Below are 15,258 nucleotides of genomic sequence, written 5' to 3'. Positions count from 1 at the left end.
CTCACTCTGCTGCCTCGTTCCATGGAAGTTTTCCCCCTGCAGTTAGAATATTCTCTCCTTCCTATATATTTCCACAGCCCTTTGCTTCTATCCCTGGTTAGCCCTTACTTAATTTCATCTTGTGTTAAGGAGAGCTGTTGCCATGCTTGTCTTCCCTGTTAGAATATCAGCACCTTGATGACGGGACCATCTTGTTGACCCTGTATTCCTGGGGCCCAGCACACAGCTTTGGGCTTATGCATACCTGAGGGAGGCCATGACCCAAGGCAGATGTGGGTACTCAGCCTCACAAATGACACTTAGGGTTTCTTGCTTTTGAATGGTCTTGCAGTTTCCATTTTGAAACACAGGAAAGAAGGAAGGAAAGCAGAAAAGAAGGAAGGAAGGAGAGGAAGGAAGGAAGGAGAGGAAGGAAGGAAGGAAGGAAGAAAGGAAGGAAGGAAGGAAGAAAATAAGGAGGGTAGAGGGGCTGTATGGAGAGAGGGACGAAGGAAAGAAATTATGGAGCGAGAGAAGGAAGGGAAAGGGGAAATGCAAAGTTCAATTTATAGATCATTTGATAAGTTTTTAGATCATCTGGAGTGTATGCATTTAGTAACACATATTGTGAGATTAGTAATGGAATATTAACCAGCTAGTTTGCACATGGTCAAAACTAAGCAGAAATCTATTCATTTTGTAAAGGTCAGCTGAGCGTCAGAGGAAGAGACCACCAAGAGACTGTCTCATGCAACAGCAAAGGGTTTATTGGGGGTCCAGCATGCTGGGGCTCAGAGCTCACTTGAGTAGAGCAGAGAGCCCCAAGAACAGCTTAAGCAGAGCTTATATACCTTCCTTGGAGAGGGCAGGGAGGGAAGTTCATTGACGGGTCAGGGCGAGTGGGCGGTTTGCGTGCAACAGGGTGAGGAAGTACATTCTGTAGTTTGGCAGTTGGGGACAGCACATTCTGGGAACAAGATTAGCAAACAGTTCTCAAGATTTCAACAGTGTTTTGTTAAGCATATAGAAAAACAGGGAGTGACAAGTACCTATTTTATTAACCTTTCAATTTGGTGGTGCCTCCTCTGGCACCTAATCCACCTTCTGGTAGCCTGTAGAGTCACTTGCTTTCCTCAGTTTGCTGAATGCAGCTCATTTCCAAATACTTTGGTATTTCAGTGAGAACTCATGTCTAGAATACAAAGGAGATTCTGTGCCTTCTGTGCACTGAAATAAACTTTCCAATCTTTTCACCATCAAGGCCAAAGATATAACTTTGCATCTGAGAGAATGAATGTGGCCTCAGTCTAGGGAGGGGGTTCCTGGGTCCACAAAACCAGTCTTTACAGTGAAAGACTATATTTCCAGCACTGTCTCTGTCCTCAGTTGCAGGTTCTGAATAAGGTGAAGAATCACATTCAGGAACTGGAACAAACCCTGGACAACTTGCTGAAACTGAAAGGTAACAGATCCCTCCCTGGAGAAGGCTAGCTCCATTTTTCTATTGAAAACAGAGAGATTGGGTCATATTGAGTCAATAGATATTTATTGAGGGTTGCTGCAGTCTGGCTGGGCACAATTCAGGAGCCACTTATCGAGCAGAAACAAACTTTATTTTTAGAACACACACACTGCACCACACAGCACTTCAGGAATTCCCTCAGAGCCCAACTACCACCAGCAGCTTCCCACAAGCCTCTCAACACCCCCCCCAACTCCTCCTACTCTTGAGGCCGATTGGCTGGGTGGCATGGGAGGAGCCAAAAAAAGTCCCCCAATGAGCAGCTCTGAAGTCTGAAAGGGCGGGGAAACAGCCCAATGAGCATCACCGCAGAGGAGCCAATCAGCTGGCAGCTAGAAGTTTGCTAGGGCCGCTGTGAGCCAATCATGAGCTGGCAGCTTGAAGTTTGCTGGCAAAATTTTGTAAGCAAAGAGCTATAATATCTTTAGTTTTTTCTCTGGCATGAAGGGAGCCCATCAAAAATCCGGAAGAAGTATCAACTGTAACATGCAAATATTTTAATTTTCCAAATTCTGGCAAGTGTGTGACGTCCATCTGCCAAATATGCTTAGGTATCAGTCCTCTAGGATTGACTCCAAGATTAACTTGTGGTAAAAAGGTCACACAATTTTGACATTGTTTTATTATTTGTCTAGCTTGTTCCTTAGTTATTTTAAAACAATTTTGTAAAGTATTAGCATTGACATGGAACTTTTTATGAAAATTTGTAGCTTCTTCTAGTGTAGAGAAAATATGTATGTCATGTGTAGTTTTATCTGCTAAATCATTGCCCAAACTAAGGGCTCCAGGCAATCCTGTATGTGCCCTGATATGTCCTATAAAGAATGGATCTTTTCTGTCCCAGATTAGACTTTGTATAGTGGAAAGCAAAGAGAAAACAGTAGAGGAAGGGGAAATCCTACCAGCAACTTCAAGGGATACTATAGCATTAACTATATACTGACTATTGGAAAATAAATTAAATACAGAATCTTTAAACATCACAAAAGTTTGTAATACTGCATTAAGCTCTACCTTTTGAGCTGATTGTTTGGGTACTAAAAATGTAAAAGTTTCATCAGGTGTAACTATTGCTGCTGTACCATTATTTGACCCATTAGTGAATATATTTGGAGCATTCATGATAGGTGTTTTTCTTGTCATTTTTGGAAAAATTATAGGATGCAATAACCAAAAAGACAATAAAGGAATAGATGGTAAGTGGAAATGGAAGGAAACCCTCATTGTTATACAAAATTACATATAAGAGGTTGTGAGGGGAATGGAAAAAAAATAAGGAGAGAAATGAATTACAGTAGATGGGGTAGAGAGAGAAGATGGGAGGGGAGGGGAGGGGGGATAGTAGAGGATAGGAAAGGTAGCAGAATACAACAGTTACTATTATGGTATTATGTAAAAATGTGGATGTGTAACCGATGTAATTCTGCAATATTTGTAATGTTTTGAATAACCAATAAAAAAATAAAAAATAAAAAATAAAAAAAAGAAACATTAGATTTATACATGATTATTGCCCAAGTATTTAACTTATTAGCTAACTCATCAATTTGATCCATAGTAAATGGAGTAATAATTTTATTGGGAGAAATTCCAAACACTCCCTTTGCTGCTTTTATTCCTTTGAGTATTAATTGTCCTACAGCCTCGGGATACCTAGTAAGAATAGTGTTAGGAGAATAAGATAAATGTATCCACAATAATGGATCTTCTTGCCAAAATACTCCTGTAGGAATATTTTTTGTTGGTAGTACAATAAATAATAAAGGCAAACTTATATCAATTTTATCAAATGCATATTTTCCATATATGTTTCAATGATTTTTAATGCCTTTCTTGCTTCAGGTGTTAACATTTGGGGTGAATTTGGATCTGATGGACCTTTTAGGATATCACATAAAGGTCCCAACTCTCCTGTTGGTATACCTAGATAGGGCCTTATCCAATTTATGTCTCCTAATAACTTTTGAAAGTCGTTAAGTGATTTGAGTTGATCTACTCATATTTGCATTTTTGGTGGACAGACCATGGTTGAGGATAATAGAACTCCTAAATAATTAATTGGAAAATTTAATTGTACTTTATCTATTGCTATCTCTAGATTATCGTTTTTTAATAAGTTTGTAAGTGTGGCATAACATTCTAGCAATGTGTTTTTATCTTTGTGTGCTAATAATACATCATCCCTATAGTGAAATATTTGTAGTTCAGGATTTTGATTTCTAAGTGGCTGGATTACTTTGTTAACATAAATTTGACACATAGTTGGGCTGTTAGCCATCCCTTGAGGGAGTACTTTCTATTCATATCTCTGATCAGGACCTTTATGATTCAGTGTAAGGATAGTAAATGCAAAACGTGGACTATCCTCAGGATGAATTGGTTTTGAAAAAAAACAATCTTTAATATCAATAACTAAAACATACCAGGTTTTTGGCAAAGCAGACAATTGAGGAATCCCCGATTGAGCAGGTCCCATAATAACCATCTCATTATTAATGGCTCTTAAATCTTGCAATAATCTCCATTTACCAGATTTCTTTTTGATGACAAAAATGGGAGTATTATGGGGAGATACAGAAGGTTGTACATGTCCCTCCGCTAATTGTTGTTTGACCAGATCATGGGCTGCTTGTATCTTTTCTTTAGTCAGAGGCCACTGAGGAACCCATACTGGTCTTTCTGATTTCCAAGTAATCTTTATTGTCTCAGTGACCCCTTCTGAAAATCCAATCCATGTCTGTCTGTTCCTTGATCTATTTGTATTGGTGCTGCTATACCTTGTTCTTGTTCTCCTAATCTTTTTCCTTTCCTAAAACCTTGTGTAGCCATAATAGTGGGCGCATTTGGATTGATGTTATTTGTTAATGTTAGTCCTAATTGATCTAGGACATCTCGTCCCCATAAATTTACGGGAAGATGATCTAATACATATGGTTGTATAGTTCCTTCACATCCTTCAGGATCCTTCCAATCTAATACCATTGCACTTCTATGGGGATTAGTCACCACTTCTAGGCCTCGAAGCATTTGAGTGGCTTGTTGTAATGGCCAATGTTTTGGCCATTCTTGACGAGAGATAATGCTAAGGTCTGCACCTGTATCCAGTAGCCCATTAAATTCATGTCCTTGAATATTTAGATTTAGCCTGGGCCAAGAATCTAAATTTAAAGACAGCATAGCCCAAACTATACCTGTGGAGCCTAATCACCTGGAACCTCTTTCTACAGTACAACTGGAAAATTTATCATGTAGGCTGGGTATTATTAGTAACTGTTCTATTCTATCTCCTGGTGAAATTACTGATATACCCTTTGGAGAACTGGCTATAATTTTTATTTAACCTTCATAATTGGGATCAATTACCCCAGGACTTATTATAAGTCCTTTTAGAGTAGAAGAACTGCGTCCCAATAATAAGCCTACTGTTCCTTTGGGAAGAGGCCCTTTTACCCCTGTGGGAATGATTTGAACTCCCATCTCTGGAGTTAGTACTATTCTGGCAGAGGCGCAGATGTCCAATCCTGCACTTCCCCTGGTTTGTCTAGTGAGAGATTTAATGGACAATGTGTCCTGGGCACTACCCTGATGGGGTTGCTGGGTTCCTCCAGTGCTCCGTATACTTGTGGTCTTGGGCCCCGGATCATTGGGCCCCCCTGTCCATTTTTTGGCAATGGAGCCCAATGCCTTTCTCCACAATATCATGGATAGACACCTGGTCCTTGTTCATTTTTTGATAATGGAGTACCCTCTATGGTGGTTTGAGAATGGCATTCATTAGCCCAATGTCTCCCTCTACGGCATCGTGGGCAAATACCCGGTATTCTACTCCTTTGATACCTAGTTTCGTTAAACCCTCCTCCTATGGGGAAATTCCTTTTAAAATGTCCTGTTTGTTCACAATTGTAGCATGTTTTGGGCCTGGCATCTAAAACCTGTTGTACTGCAGCTGCCAAGACTTGCCCTTGTTCATTCATGTCTCTACATAATTTAATATATGTGTTTAAATCTTCATGTTTCCATGGTCTAATGACTTCTCTGCACCAATGATTCGCTTGTTCATAGGCCAGTTGTTTTATTAATGGCATTGCTTGCTTTGTATTCCCAAAAACTCTGGTAGCTGTTTGAATAAGCCTATCTACAAATTCAGTGTAAGGTTCATTAGCTCCTTGTATTACCTTAGATAACTGACCTTGTAAACTTCCATGTCCTTGTAAAGTCTTCCATGCCCTAATCGCATCAACAGCAATTTGTAAGTATACGCCAGGATCATATGCAATTTGTTGCTACTGATCCTCATAAGGTCCCTTTCCTAACAACATATCTAGATTTCTCTGAGGATAACCAGCTGCTGCATTTCGCCTAGCCGTCTCCTTGCAAAATTCCTCATTGGCAACCTTCCATAACAGGTATTGTCCTCCATTTAGCACAGCTTTACACATTAGCCCAATCTGCTGGCATCATGTTCAAGTTGGTAATGGATTTGACCATGCTTACAGTGAAGGGTGCTTGAGGACCATAGGTTGTTATAGCCTCTTTTAGCTGCTTCACTGTTTTGAAATTTAAAGAATGGTGAATTCGCTGCCCTCCTGCCTGCTGAAATACAGAGCATGATAATATTTGAGGTCCTGTCTCAGGATCCCATCTATCAACTACGGGGGTTGGGGACCTCCCAGCATATGGAGGTGGCGCTGTTGGTTGGACACTTACATCCTCTGGTGATAAAAATGTGTTAGTAGCAGTCTCCTGTTGAAACTTTTCCCCTGATGGCTTTTTCTGCTCTAAACTTTCTTCCTCTGTCTGATTAGCTCAAGAGACCGTTTTTTTACTTGAATTTTTTCCTCTGTCTGACTAGTTCGAGAGACCTTCTCTTTTACTTGAATTTTTATGTCTTCTCCTTCCTCTACCATTGTTTGAACTGAAGGATTTGGACTAAGCAAACAAGATATGAACATCCACAATGGCAATGTGCCAACTGGCAGAGTCCCTGGGCTGTTCTTTTCTATTCTTTTTAAATCTTCATCATGATGGTTCCATTGTGATACATTTAACAACTCCTCCTTAAAAAGCCATGGGCTACATTTTTGTATTGTATCAACGTATGCCCTGACTGCTCTTGATTTTACTGAGATGCCTCCTTCCTCTAACAATTTACTTAACACTCTTTCAGTTTGTTTTTTACTAATTTCTGATCCCATATTTCTACTATAACTATAATGCAACCCAACAAGATAACGCCAAACAAAACCAAAACAGAATGAAACAAAAATGGAACAACAAAGAATCATTATATCAGCCTTTCTATCCTCCTGGAATGTCCATCCGTCCTTTCTCCCTATCTGTTCCTCAAACGCAAATAGTTTTTCCTCAGATGTGAGCAGTTTTTCTTCCATCTTACACATCTCCAGGGACAGGCAACTTAAAACAGAAGCAAAACAAAACAAAAGAAGAATCTTAAAATGGCTACCCATCCTCTTGCCCTACCCTCAGGGGCGAGCAGTTTACCTTATCACTTACCCTCAGTTGTTCCCCTTGCTGGCCACCAAATACCGCAGTCTGACTGGATACAATTCAGGAGCCACTTGTCAAAAAAAACGAACTTTATTTTTAGAACACACACACTGCACCACACAGCTCTTGAGGAATTCCCTCAGAGCCCAACTACCACCACCAGCTTCCCACACGCCTCTCCACCTCCCCTACCCCTCCTGCTCTTGAGGCCAATTGGCTGGGTCGCGTGGGCGGAGCCAAAAACAATCCCCCAACAATCAGCTTCGTGGTCTGAAAGGGCGGGAAACAGCCCAATGAGCATCACCACAGAGGAGTCAATCAGCTGGCAGCTAGAAGTGTGCTGGGGCCGCTGTGAGCCAATCATCAGCTGGCAGCTGGGAGTTTGCTGGGGCCCCTTCAGCTGTGGCTCTCAACAGCCGGGAAACTTTCCCAGAAGGACGCTGCTCCCCTGGCCTGCTTTGTCCTGCGTTGGCTCCCTGATGACAGCACACAATAGGGATAAAGCACAGGATCATGGACTTGGAAAGCTGAGCCTGGCTGGCAGCTACTTAAGGAAAAGACTGGAAACGCTCAGAAGACCTAGAGGCATCAACCTAAGGAAAATAATATATGGAACCGCCTAACTGGACAGGATTTAAAGGGCCACAGGGGCAGAAGGGGCAGGAGGGAGGACATGCCTGCTCTTGAATGATTTGAGAGGTGACCTGGGTCCCCTAGAGCAGGGAGCCCAGGTCCTGGGTTCACAGCAGAGTTACTACAGCATTTTGTAAATCTGACTCGGTTACTCTTAAAGTAATATCTAAGCCACCATGCCACACACTCACAAGAAATCAGACTTGAAAAACAAGTGGAAGTAATAGCAGGTGTGTATGAAGCCACAAATTATTAAAGAGAGAAAATCTGATGATGCAAAAGGGGAGATCGCTGCAGTGAAATCCTTGAGTAGGAATCAGGAACAGGCTGTGAAGCAGAAGGAGAGAGAGAGAGCTTCCAGAAGAACCAGGGAGTTCATTCAGGAGGGACGCCAAGGACAGGAGTGCAGAAGGTGGGAGGGGAAGTGATGCGGGGTCTGCATGGACTCTCTGTGAGGCTTCCCTATGGATTTCTCAGTGAAATAGGAAGCTGAGAGTCAGGATGAGGATAGAGGCAGAGTTTTAAAAGACAGAGAGAGCCACGGAGTTAGGAAAGCAGGAAGCATGGAGGGCCCGTGTGAAGTTCACGGTCAGGAGCCGAAGGCCAACAGGGTTGCGTGTTTTCTCCAGCGCCACTGCATGCAAGAACAGAGAGGGTGAAAAATGGTTTCTGACCAGTATTAAGGTTTTACCAAGAGGGTGTGATGAGAGAGCAGTGACCAAGAGCATTAAGAGCACAGGAAGGTGTTTTCTTAAGATTGACCGTAGAATTGAGCCTGGACAAGGAGGGAAGAGAGGGCAAGTGGGAGGTGGGAAGACAGCATGTTCAGAGGAGTGAGCTACGAACAGTATTGTTGGAATTGTTGGAAACTGAGAATGGTGGAGGGCACAGCTGTGGGTAATCCCAAAGCCACGAAGTGAGACATGACCACCAGGAGGACAGTGGAGGTGAGTGAAGGGCCAGATTATTGTGAACCTTGAAGGAAGGAGAGGCCAGGGGAGGCTCTGTAGGCATCAAGTCACCAACTGTTCAGACAGGATAGTTGGAGAGGGACAGAAGCAGATGCACTAACATTCCCAGGGAAGGAGGGTCAGTTTGTGGAGGACAACGGCAAAGAAGGACGTGGTAGAAAAATCTGATGATGTGAGAGTCAAAGTGTTCACTTTTGTCATCGATCAGCTTCCAGAACAACTTTCCAAAGGCTACATTTCATGCAAGTGTATTCTCTAACTGGACATCAAGGAGAAAAATATTTTGAGGAGTGGCTGACCACTGATCCCATAATCTGATCAGTTTTTTTGTAGGCTGACTGTAGAATATCTTCTAAGAACAAACAGATCAGATATATTGCAAAATCAGCACAAAATATTTTTATTGGGAATGAAAAACTTTTTCAAAAGAGCAGAATTGGTTCAGAAACTTTACCAGGAAGTGGTGAGAAAAAATACACAACTTTGCATCAACTAAAGGTATATGCAAGGAGGTCATCCTCATGAAAGCAAGAAAAATGTAGACTGTGGGTGTGTTGAAAAGTGTGGAGGTGACTATATCACCAGGAAACCTACTATGGGAGGGCACTGACAGCTTCACCCCAAGAAAACTGGTAGCCAATCAAGCGGATCTGTAAAGACTTGGACATGTGTGCCTGTCAATCTCCCAAAGTACAGATCACACTCATGGTCTTAAAGAAACAGTCATCATTACTATAAAGTAAATGCTATGGTCTGAATGTTTGTGTCCAAAATTCGTGTTAAAATTTCTAACCCCAAGGTGATGGGATTAGGAGGTGGGTCCTTTTCAGGGTGATCAGGTCATGAGCAGAATCTCATGAATGAGACTAGTGTCCTCATAAAAGAGGCTCTAGAGAGATATCTCTCACCTTTTGCAACATGACAATGGTGAGGATATGTCACCAACGTAGGAAGTCTGCCTTCACCCACCCCAGTTTGTTAGAACCTTGACCTTGGATTTATGAGTGTCCAGTAATGTGAGAAATATATTTCTGTTGTTTAACAGGCCACTCAGTTAGTGTATTTTGTTATAGCAGCCTGAACAGACTTCCTGGCAGCCAAGCTAGAGACCCTGTCTGGATTCCAGCTGGCCAGATTTGGCCACCTGCCTGCATAAGAAATAAGCGATGACGCATAAAGGAAAAAATGAATTTTATGCAGGTTCCCTGGCTTGGCTTCTGGCAATAAGGCTGCAGCTAACACAGGATTTTAATTAGGATTATAGTAGGCTGAATAAGGTCTCCCAAAGATGACCATGTCCTGACCACCAAAACCAGTGAATGTCACCTTTAGAGTAAAGACATTTTTCACAGGTGACTAATTTGTGATCTTAAGATGGAGAGATTATCCTAGGTAAACTGGATGGGCCCTAATTGTAAACACAAGTATAAAATAAAAGGAGGCAAAGAAGTCAGAGGAAGTAGGGCAAAGGAGGCTGAGATCAGACCATTACACTCTGAAGATGATTAAAAGTGGCCATGAGCCAAGGAATATAGGCCCCTTCTAGAAGATGGAAAAGGCAGGAAATGTTTCTCCCCTAGAACCACCAGAAGGAAGCAGGCCTTACAATATCTTGATTTTAGTCACATAAGACTCCCAACTTCCAGAGTTTGAAGAGTATAAAGTGTGTTTTTTTATACCATTAAGTAACTAACACAGGAACAGGAAAGGTCGAGTCTTCAAACTCTATACCTACCTGACTTCATTGCAGAGCCCTCCCCCACCACCTCTGTTGTGTTTCAAGCCAAAGGAGAAGGCAAGGGTTTGTGTTTGTTTGTTTGTTTGTTTTTTTGGTTGTTGTTGTTTTTACAGGGGGAGGAGGGGGGTGTTTGTTTTTGGTACTGGGGATTGAACCCAGGGGCACTTACCCACTGAGCCACATCCCCAGCCCTTTTTATATTTTATGACAGGGTCTCACTAAGTTGCTTAGGGCCTTGCTAAGTTGCTGAGGCTGGCTTTGAACTTGTGGATCCTCCTGCCTCAGCTTTTTAAATAGCCAGAATTATACACAAGTGCCATCATGCCCAACATAAAGCAGCTTTTTCTTCTGTTTTTGCAGTCACAGGGGAAGTTCCACACCTGGGGTCTTGGGGCCATCACCCTCAGCTGGGGTAATTGAGAATGAGGCCAACAGGCAGGCAGAAGGAGCAGGGGATATGGACAGAGGGTGTGTGTAGAGCAGGAATGGAGAGAGAGAGAGAGAGAGAGAGAGAGAGAGAGAGAGAGAGAGAAGAGAGAGAGAAGACTTAGGTCTCAGGGTTCAGGCCCTGATTCTTCTTAGGATCCTGCTCTGGTTCTGTGACCTCTTTCAGGTTCCTTCCTTTCCAGTGACAAGAATCAATAAGTCCCATCCCCTCTTTTGTGAGTTGAGCTTTTCTCATTTGCAGCCAAGGGTCCCTGACTAAGTCCACAGAGATCTCATGCATGTCGGCAGGGAATTCAGAGGCCGTGACCACCTCTGGATGGCTCTGCCAACCCATATTCCTGCCAGGCCACATATGTGCCAGATGATTTCAAAGGTATGCTCAGCTGGATCATTTTCTGGGGTGCTGTCTGTTATGTTCCTCTTTCCTTATGTACTTAGCGCTCAGCCCTCAAGCCCAGCAGGCTAGCACCGCTCCTGCAGCATTCCAGGGGCAGTCGAGCAATGTAGACACTGCTGCCATGCAGGAGGGTTCTTAGGAGCATGATCATTACTCGGGTCCATGACACTCAGTGTATCACACTTAACCCACATGTCATCTTCTCAACCCCTCATTTTAAGTGGCAATCTTCCTTGTGCCCCTTATCCATTATATTTTAAGTGACAACTGAGCTATCAACACTAAGAGGGGTGGAGACTGCTCGCCTCCCTGAGGGACTTTGATGGGAGAATAGAAATTACTAAACCTCAGAAAATGCATTACAGAGGCCAACTCCCCCATCCAATGCCGAGGAGAGATGAGTCAATGGTGGGAGGGGAGGAGGCTGAGGAGGTTCTCATAAAAATGCACTGTTCTCTGAAACAGCATCACATTTCCCTTCCCCACCCCCAGAGCCAAACTTCTGCCCTTCTTTCTTCTGGAGGAGTGGGTTTGGCCAAAGGAAGGTAGCGTTCTTGATGGGGAATGAGGGGTTGGGAGAGGACCTGGATCTTTTTCTTGTTAGCAGGACCCAGTACTTATCAAAACCTGAGGGCAAAAGCCCGAGTCCTCCAGGGAAACAGTGGAATTTTCTGGAAATCCCTCAGGCAGCAGAATTGAGCTCAACTTCTTAGCAGCCTGTAGCCCACACTAGCCTGGCAGAGGTTTCATTCCTGTCTGCCACTCCTGGACCTGGCCTCCTGACTTGGTAACCTCTGCCTTATCTGGAAGGAGCCTGATGTCCACTACTCCATGGCTTGCAGGTGTCCAGGCCTATGTTCACTCCTGGAGGGAGACTGAAGAGCAGTGAGGAGACCAAGGGGAGACTGTGAGCAGAACAGGGAACATAATGTGTGACAGAGCCATGCAGGCCTGCTGGGTATTGTCCTGCTTTAACTCAACTTAAATAAGACCAGGCTGCAGGGCTGTATGGGACAAGGACAGTAACTGGGAGGAGGTGTAGGAGGAAGAGTGTGCTCTTGATAGTTCCCGGACACCAGCCTTGAAGAGAGGTCCGGGTGGGAAACTGATGGAGAGGCTGCAGGCTCTGGTCTCTTTGGAGAAGAAAAAACTTATTCACTTTGTCACCACACAAGGTGTAGCTCCCTGCCACCTAGTAGAGTGGATAATCCAGAGGCAGAGTGATGGAGAAAGAGCTTTATTAACAAGAACCAGGCACTGTTGGAAGATGGTTGGCTCTGACCTTCAATCTTATCCCTTGACCTAAGGGAGTTTTTGGTTGTTATTGTTGTTGTTTTTGCTCCTGGGGATTGAACTCAGGGGTGCTACACCCCCAGCCCTTTCTATCTTTTATTTTGAGACAGGGTCTTGCTATGCTTCCCAGGTTGGTCCCAAACTTGCAATCATCCTGCCTTGGCCTCCTCAGTTGCTGGGATTACAGGTGTGTGGCACTGCACTTGGCAGAAGAACCTTTTATGACTTTTCCAGGGAAGGTCAATGGGTCCCAGACAGGTGGGTGTCTCAGTTGTCCAGTATTTCAGGGAGTAGCCTCCTCTGACATGTGGGTCATATACATCTTATCTCGTTCACCCAGGTCAGCGAGAGTTGTGGCCAGTGGATCTGAGGAAGACATAAATGATCAATGTTTCTGTTCATTAAAGTGAGTTGTGAGACGGGTGTGGTGGTGCATGCTCAACCCCAGCTATTTAGGAGGATGAGGCAGGAGGATCACAGGTTTGAACCCAGCCTGGGCAATTTAGTGAGACCCTGTCTCAAAATTAAAAAAAAAAAAAAATGTTAAGAGGGCTGGGATGTAACTTAGTTGTTGAGTGCTTCCTTAGCAAGTCTAAAGTCCTGGGTTCAAGTACCAAAAAATAAAAAAATAAGTGACGTGTGCCTGATTTTTGTTGTGTTGTGGCGGTATTTCCAGCCAGCACCATTCTAGGTGTGATCTTCTCCCATAACTTAGGACTAGGGAGTGCTGGGTTTGGTGACTTCCTACCAAACGTTAGTGTGCACTGAATCTTCAAAGATAGCCTTTAGTGGCAGTTCATCCTTAAAAAAAAAAGCAGATAGGATCAAAGAGAGACTTATGAGAACTGGGTCTATATTGGTGAAGGGGAATAAAGTGCACTTTCAGTGTCACATTCCAGCAAACAGCCACCACTTTCCCTACCCTTCCCAGGCCGCTTCCTCCGAATCTTTCAAAATACTGCAAAGCACAATGGTGGAGCAGAGTTCTGTGTGGACAGCAGCCACACCTGTCCACACCAGAGCTGGGAGAATGCCAGAAGGACAGGTCAAGATCAAATGCAATGACTGAGTCACCAGGGCAGAGCCCATAGGTCACTATTATACCCTGAAGCTTCTTGACTGCCATGGTGTACAGGTGCCACAGGTGTTGGAGAGGATAGGCACCTCCAGCTCATGAAGGCAGATTGGTGCATATTGCAAAGGCAGAAGTCTGTCCAGGGCTCTCCTCACATCCTGGTTTCTACGGCACCTGACAGGTGCTTTCTGGAGGAAGCCTGGGAGCAGTGGGCAAGCTGGCTCATGCCCACCTCACCTTTGCCACTGTGGTCCAGTCTGGGCCAGAAAGGGAGGACCCGGATGTAGGAGGACGTGCAGAACTTGGTGCCAATGCCCCAGGGAAAGTCATAAACCTCAGAGGACTTCAGAGTCTCCTTGGAATTCTCCTGGACTTGATTCCATACCAGGATGCCTCGCTCCTCCAGGCTTCCTAATGTAGGACAGGAGAAGTCAAGAGTGGGTCTTGATGGCAGGGGCAGACAGGGCAGAGGGAGGCTCTGGTGGCCACATGCTAGGACCTGTGGCCTCCTCTCGGCACCCTGGTGCACATGCCCCCACTGACACCTCCTCCTCCATCTCGTCCCCTCTTCCTCTGCCTCCATCTGCTCCTCTTCTCCTTCCTCCTCCTTCTCCTCCAAGCCCAGCTCAAGAATCAGAGCTCAGCTCTGCAGGCATCCTCTGAGCCTCACAAGGAGCCCAGCACAGCCGTGTGGAACCCCCTTTCCACAGCTCTAGGGAGCAGACCTGTCCTCACTTGAATGTGCGTGGAATATACAGATGCACTTCACACTTGGTGGACGGTCACCATGTGAAATAGAATACCATGAAGCAGGTGCTACCACAGAGGTCCCCAGGAGAGGCTGAGGGAGGCCAGAGAGAGAGAGAGAGAGAGGAGAGCTGCTGGACAGCCGCTCCCCGAACCTTCAGAGACTGGGCCTCTTGCTTTCCACATCAGCTCCCTGGACCCCTGCACACTCTATTTGCTCCTCACAGCACATATTACCCAGTATGGACTTGTCTGCTTTCTTGCTTCATTCCCCATTAGCCTATGGACTTCCAGAAGGGACATATCTTACTACTCTTCGTATTCTTGGTACATAGCACCTGCTATATAGCAAGTGCTTTATGGAATTTTATTAATACTGTGAGTGAATGAATGAATATGTGTGATCTCTCACCAATTAAATTATAGGCTTCATGAAAGCCAGGCCTTGTCTTTTTCCTATTGCTTCTGGTACATTTCCCATTTAGGGCTGTGCTGTGGGTTGAACTCTCTCTCCCTTAAAATTCATTCATTGAAACCCAAACCCCAGTTTCTCAGAACGTGACTATATTTGGAGATAGGACAATTACAATGAGGTAGTTAAGTTACAAAGAGGCCTTTAGGGTGACTAATCCAATGTGGCTGGCATCTTTATAAGAAAGGGTTAGGACACAGGATCAGATACCAGGAATATGCACACACAGAGGAAAGGCCATCTGCAAGCTAAGGGGAGAGATCTCCGAAATAATCAAACTTATCAGCTCCCTGATCACAGATTTCTAGCCTCCAGAACTGTGAGAGAATAAATGGTTTAAGCCCCCAGGGCTAGGATGTTTTGTTATAGCAGCCAAAGCTGACTAATACAGACCCTTCCATACCCTCATCTCCAGACCTAGAGCCCACTCAAGGTGTGCCATGACCAGTGACCAGCCTGACACAGTAAGCACAGCT

General features: G+C 44.3%; 1 protein-coding gene across 4 annotated transcripts in view; it reads right to left on the bottom strand.

Moving 5' to 3' along the window:
* Window positions 1-9,022: 9,022 nt before the first annotated feature.
* The window catches only part of LOC143380145 (solute carrier family 23 member 1-like), a 42,869-nt gene continuing 36,633 nt past the window's right edge, over window positions 9,023-15,258 (bottom strand). For 3 of the 4 annotated variants that reach the window (XM_076832931.2, XM_077109325.1, XM_076832940.2), the window contains one exon: window positions 12,766-13,974. In XM_076832931.2, coding sequence (XP_076689046.2) covers window positions 13,715-13,974 — 260 coding nt within the window. In that variant the 3' untranslated portion in view covers window positions 12,766-13,714. Of the gene's footprint in view, window positions 13,975-15,258 lie in introns of all 4 variants that reach the window. The other variant, XM_077109323.1, reaches the window with a different exon arrangement.

This window comes from Callospermophilus lateralis, chromosome 1, assembly GCF_048772815.1.
Source record: "Callospermophilus lateralis isolate mCalLat2 chromosome 1, mCalLat2.hap1, whole genome shotgun sequence".
Classification (NCBI taxonomy): Eukaryota; Metazoa; Chordata; class Mammalia; order Rodentia; family Sciuridae; genus Callospermophilus; species Callospermophilus lateralis.
The sequence above is the reverse complement of the archived record's forward strand: the minus strand, read 5'-3'. Positions and strand labels throughout refer to the sequence as shown.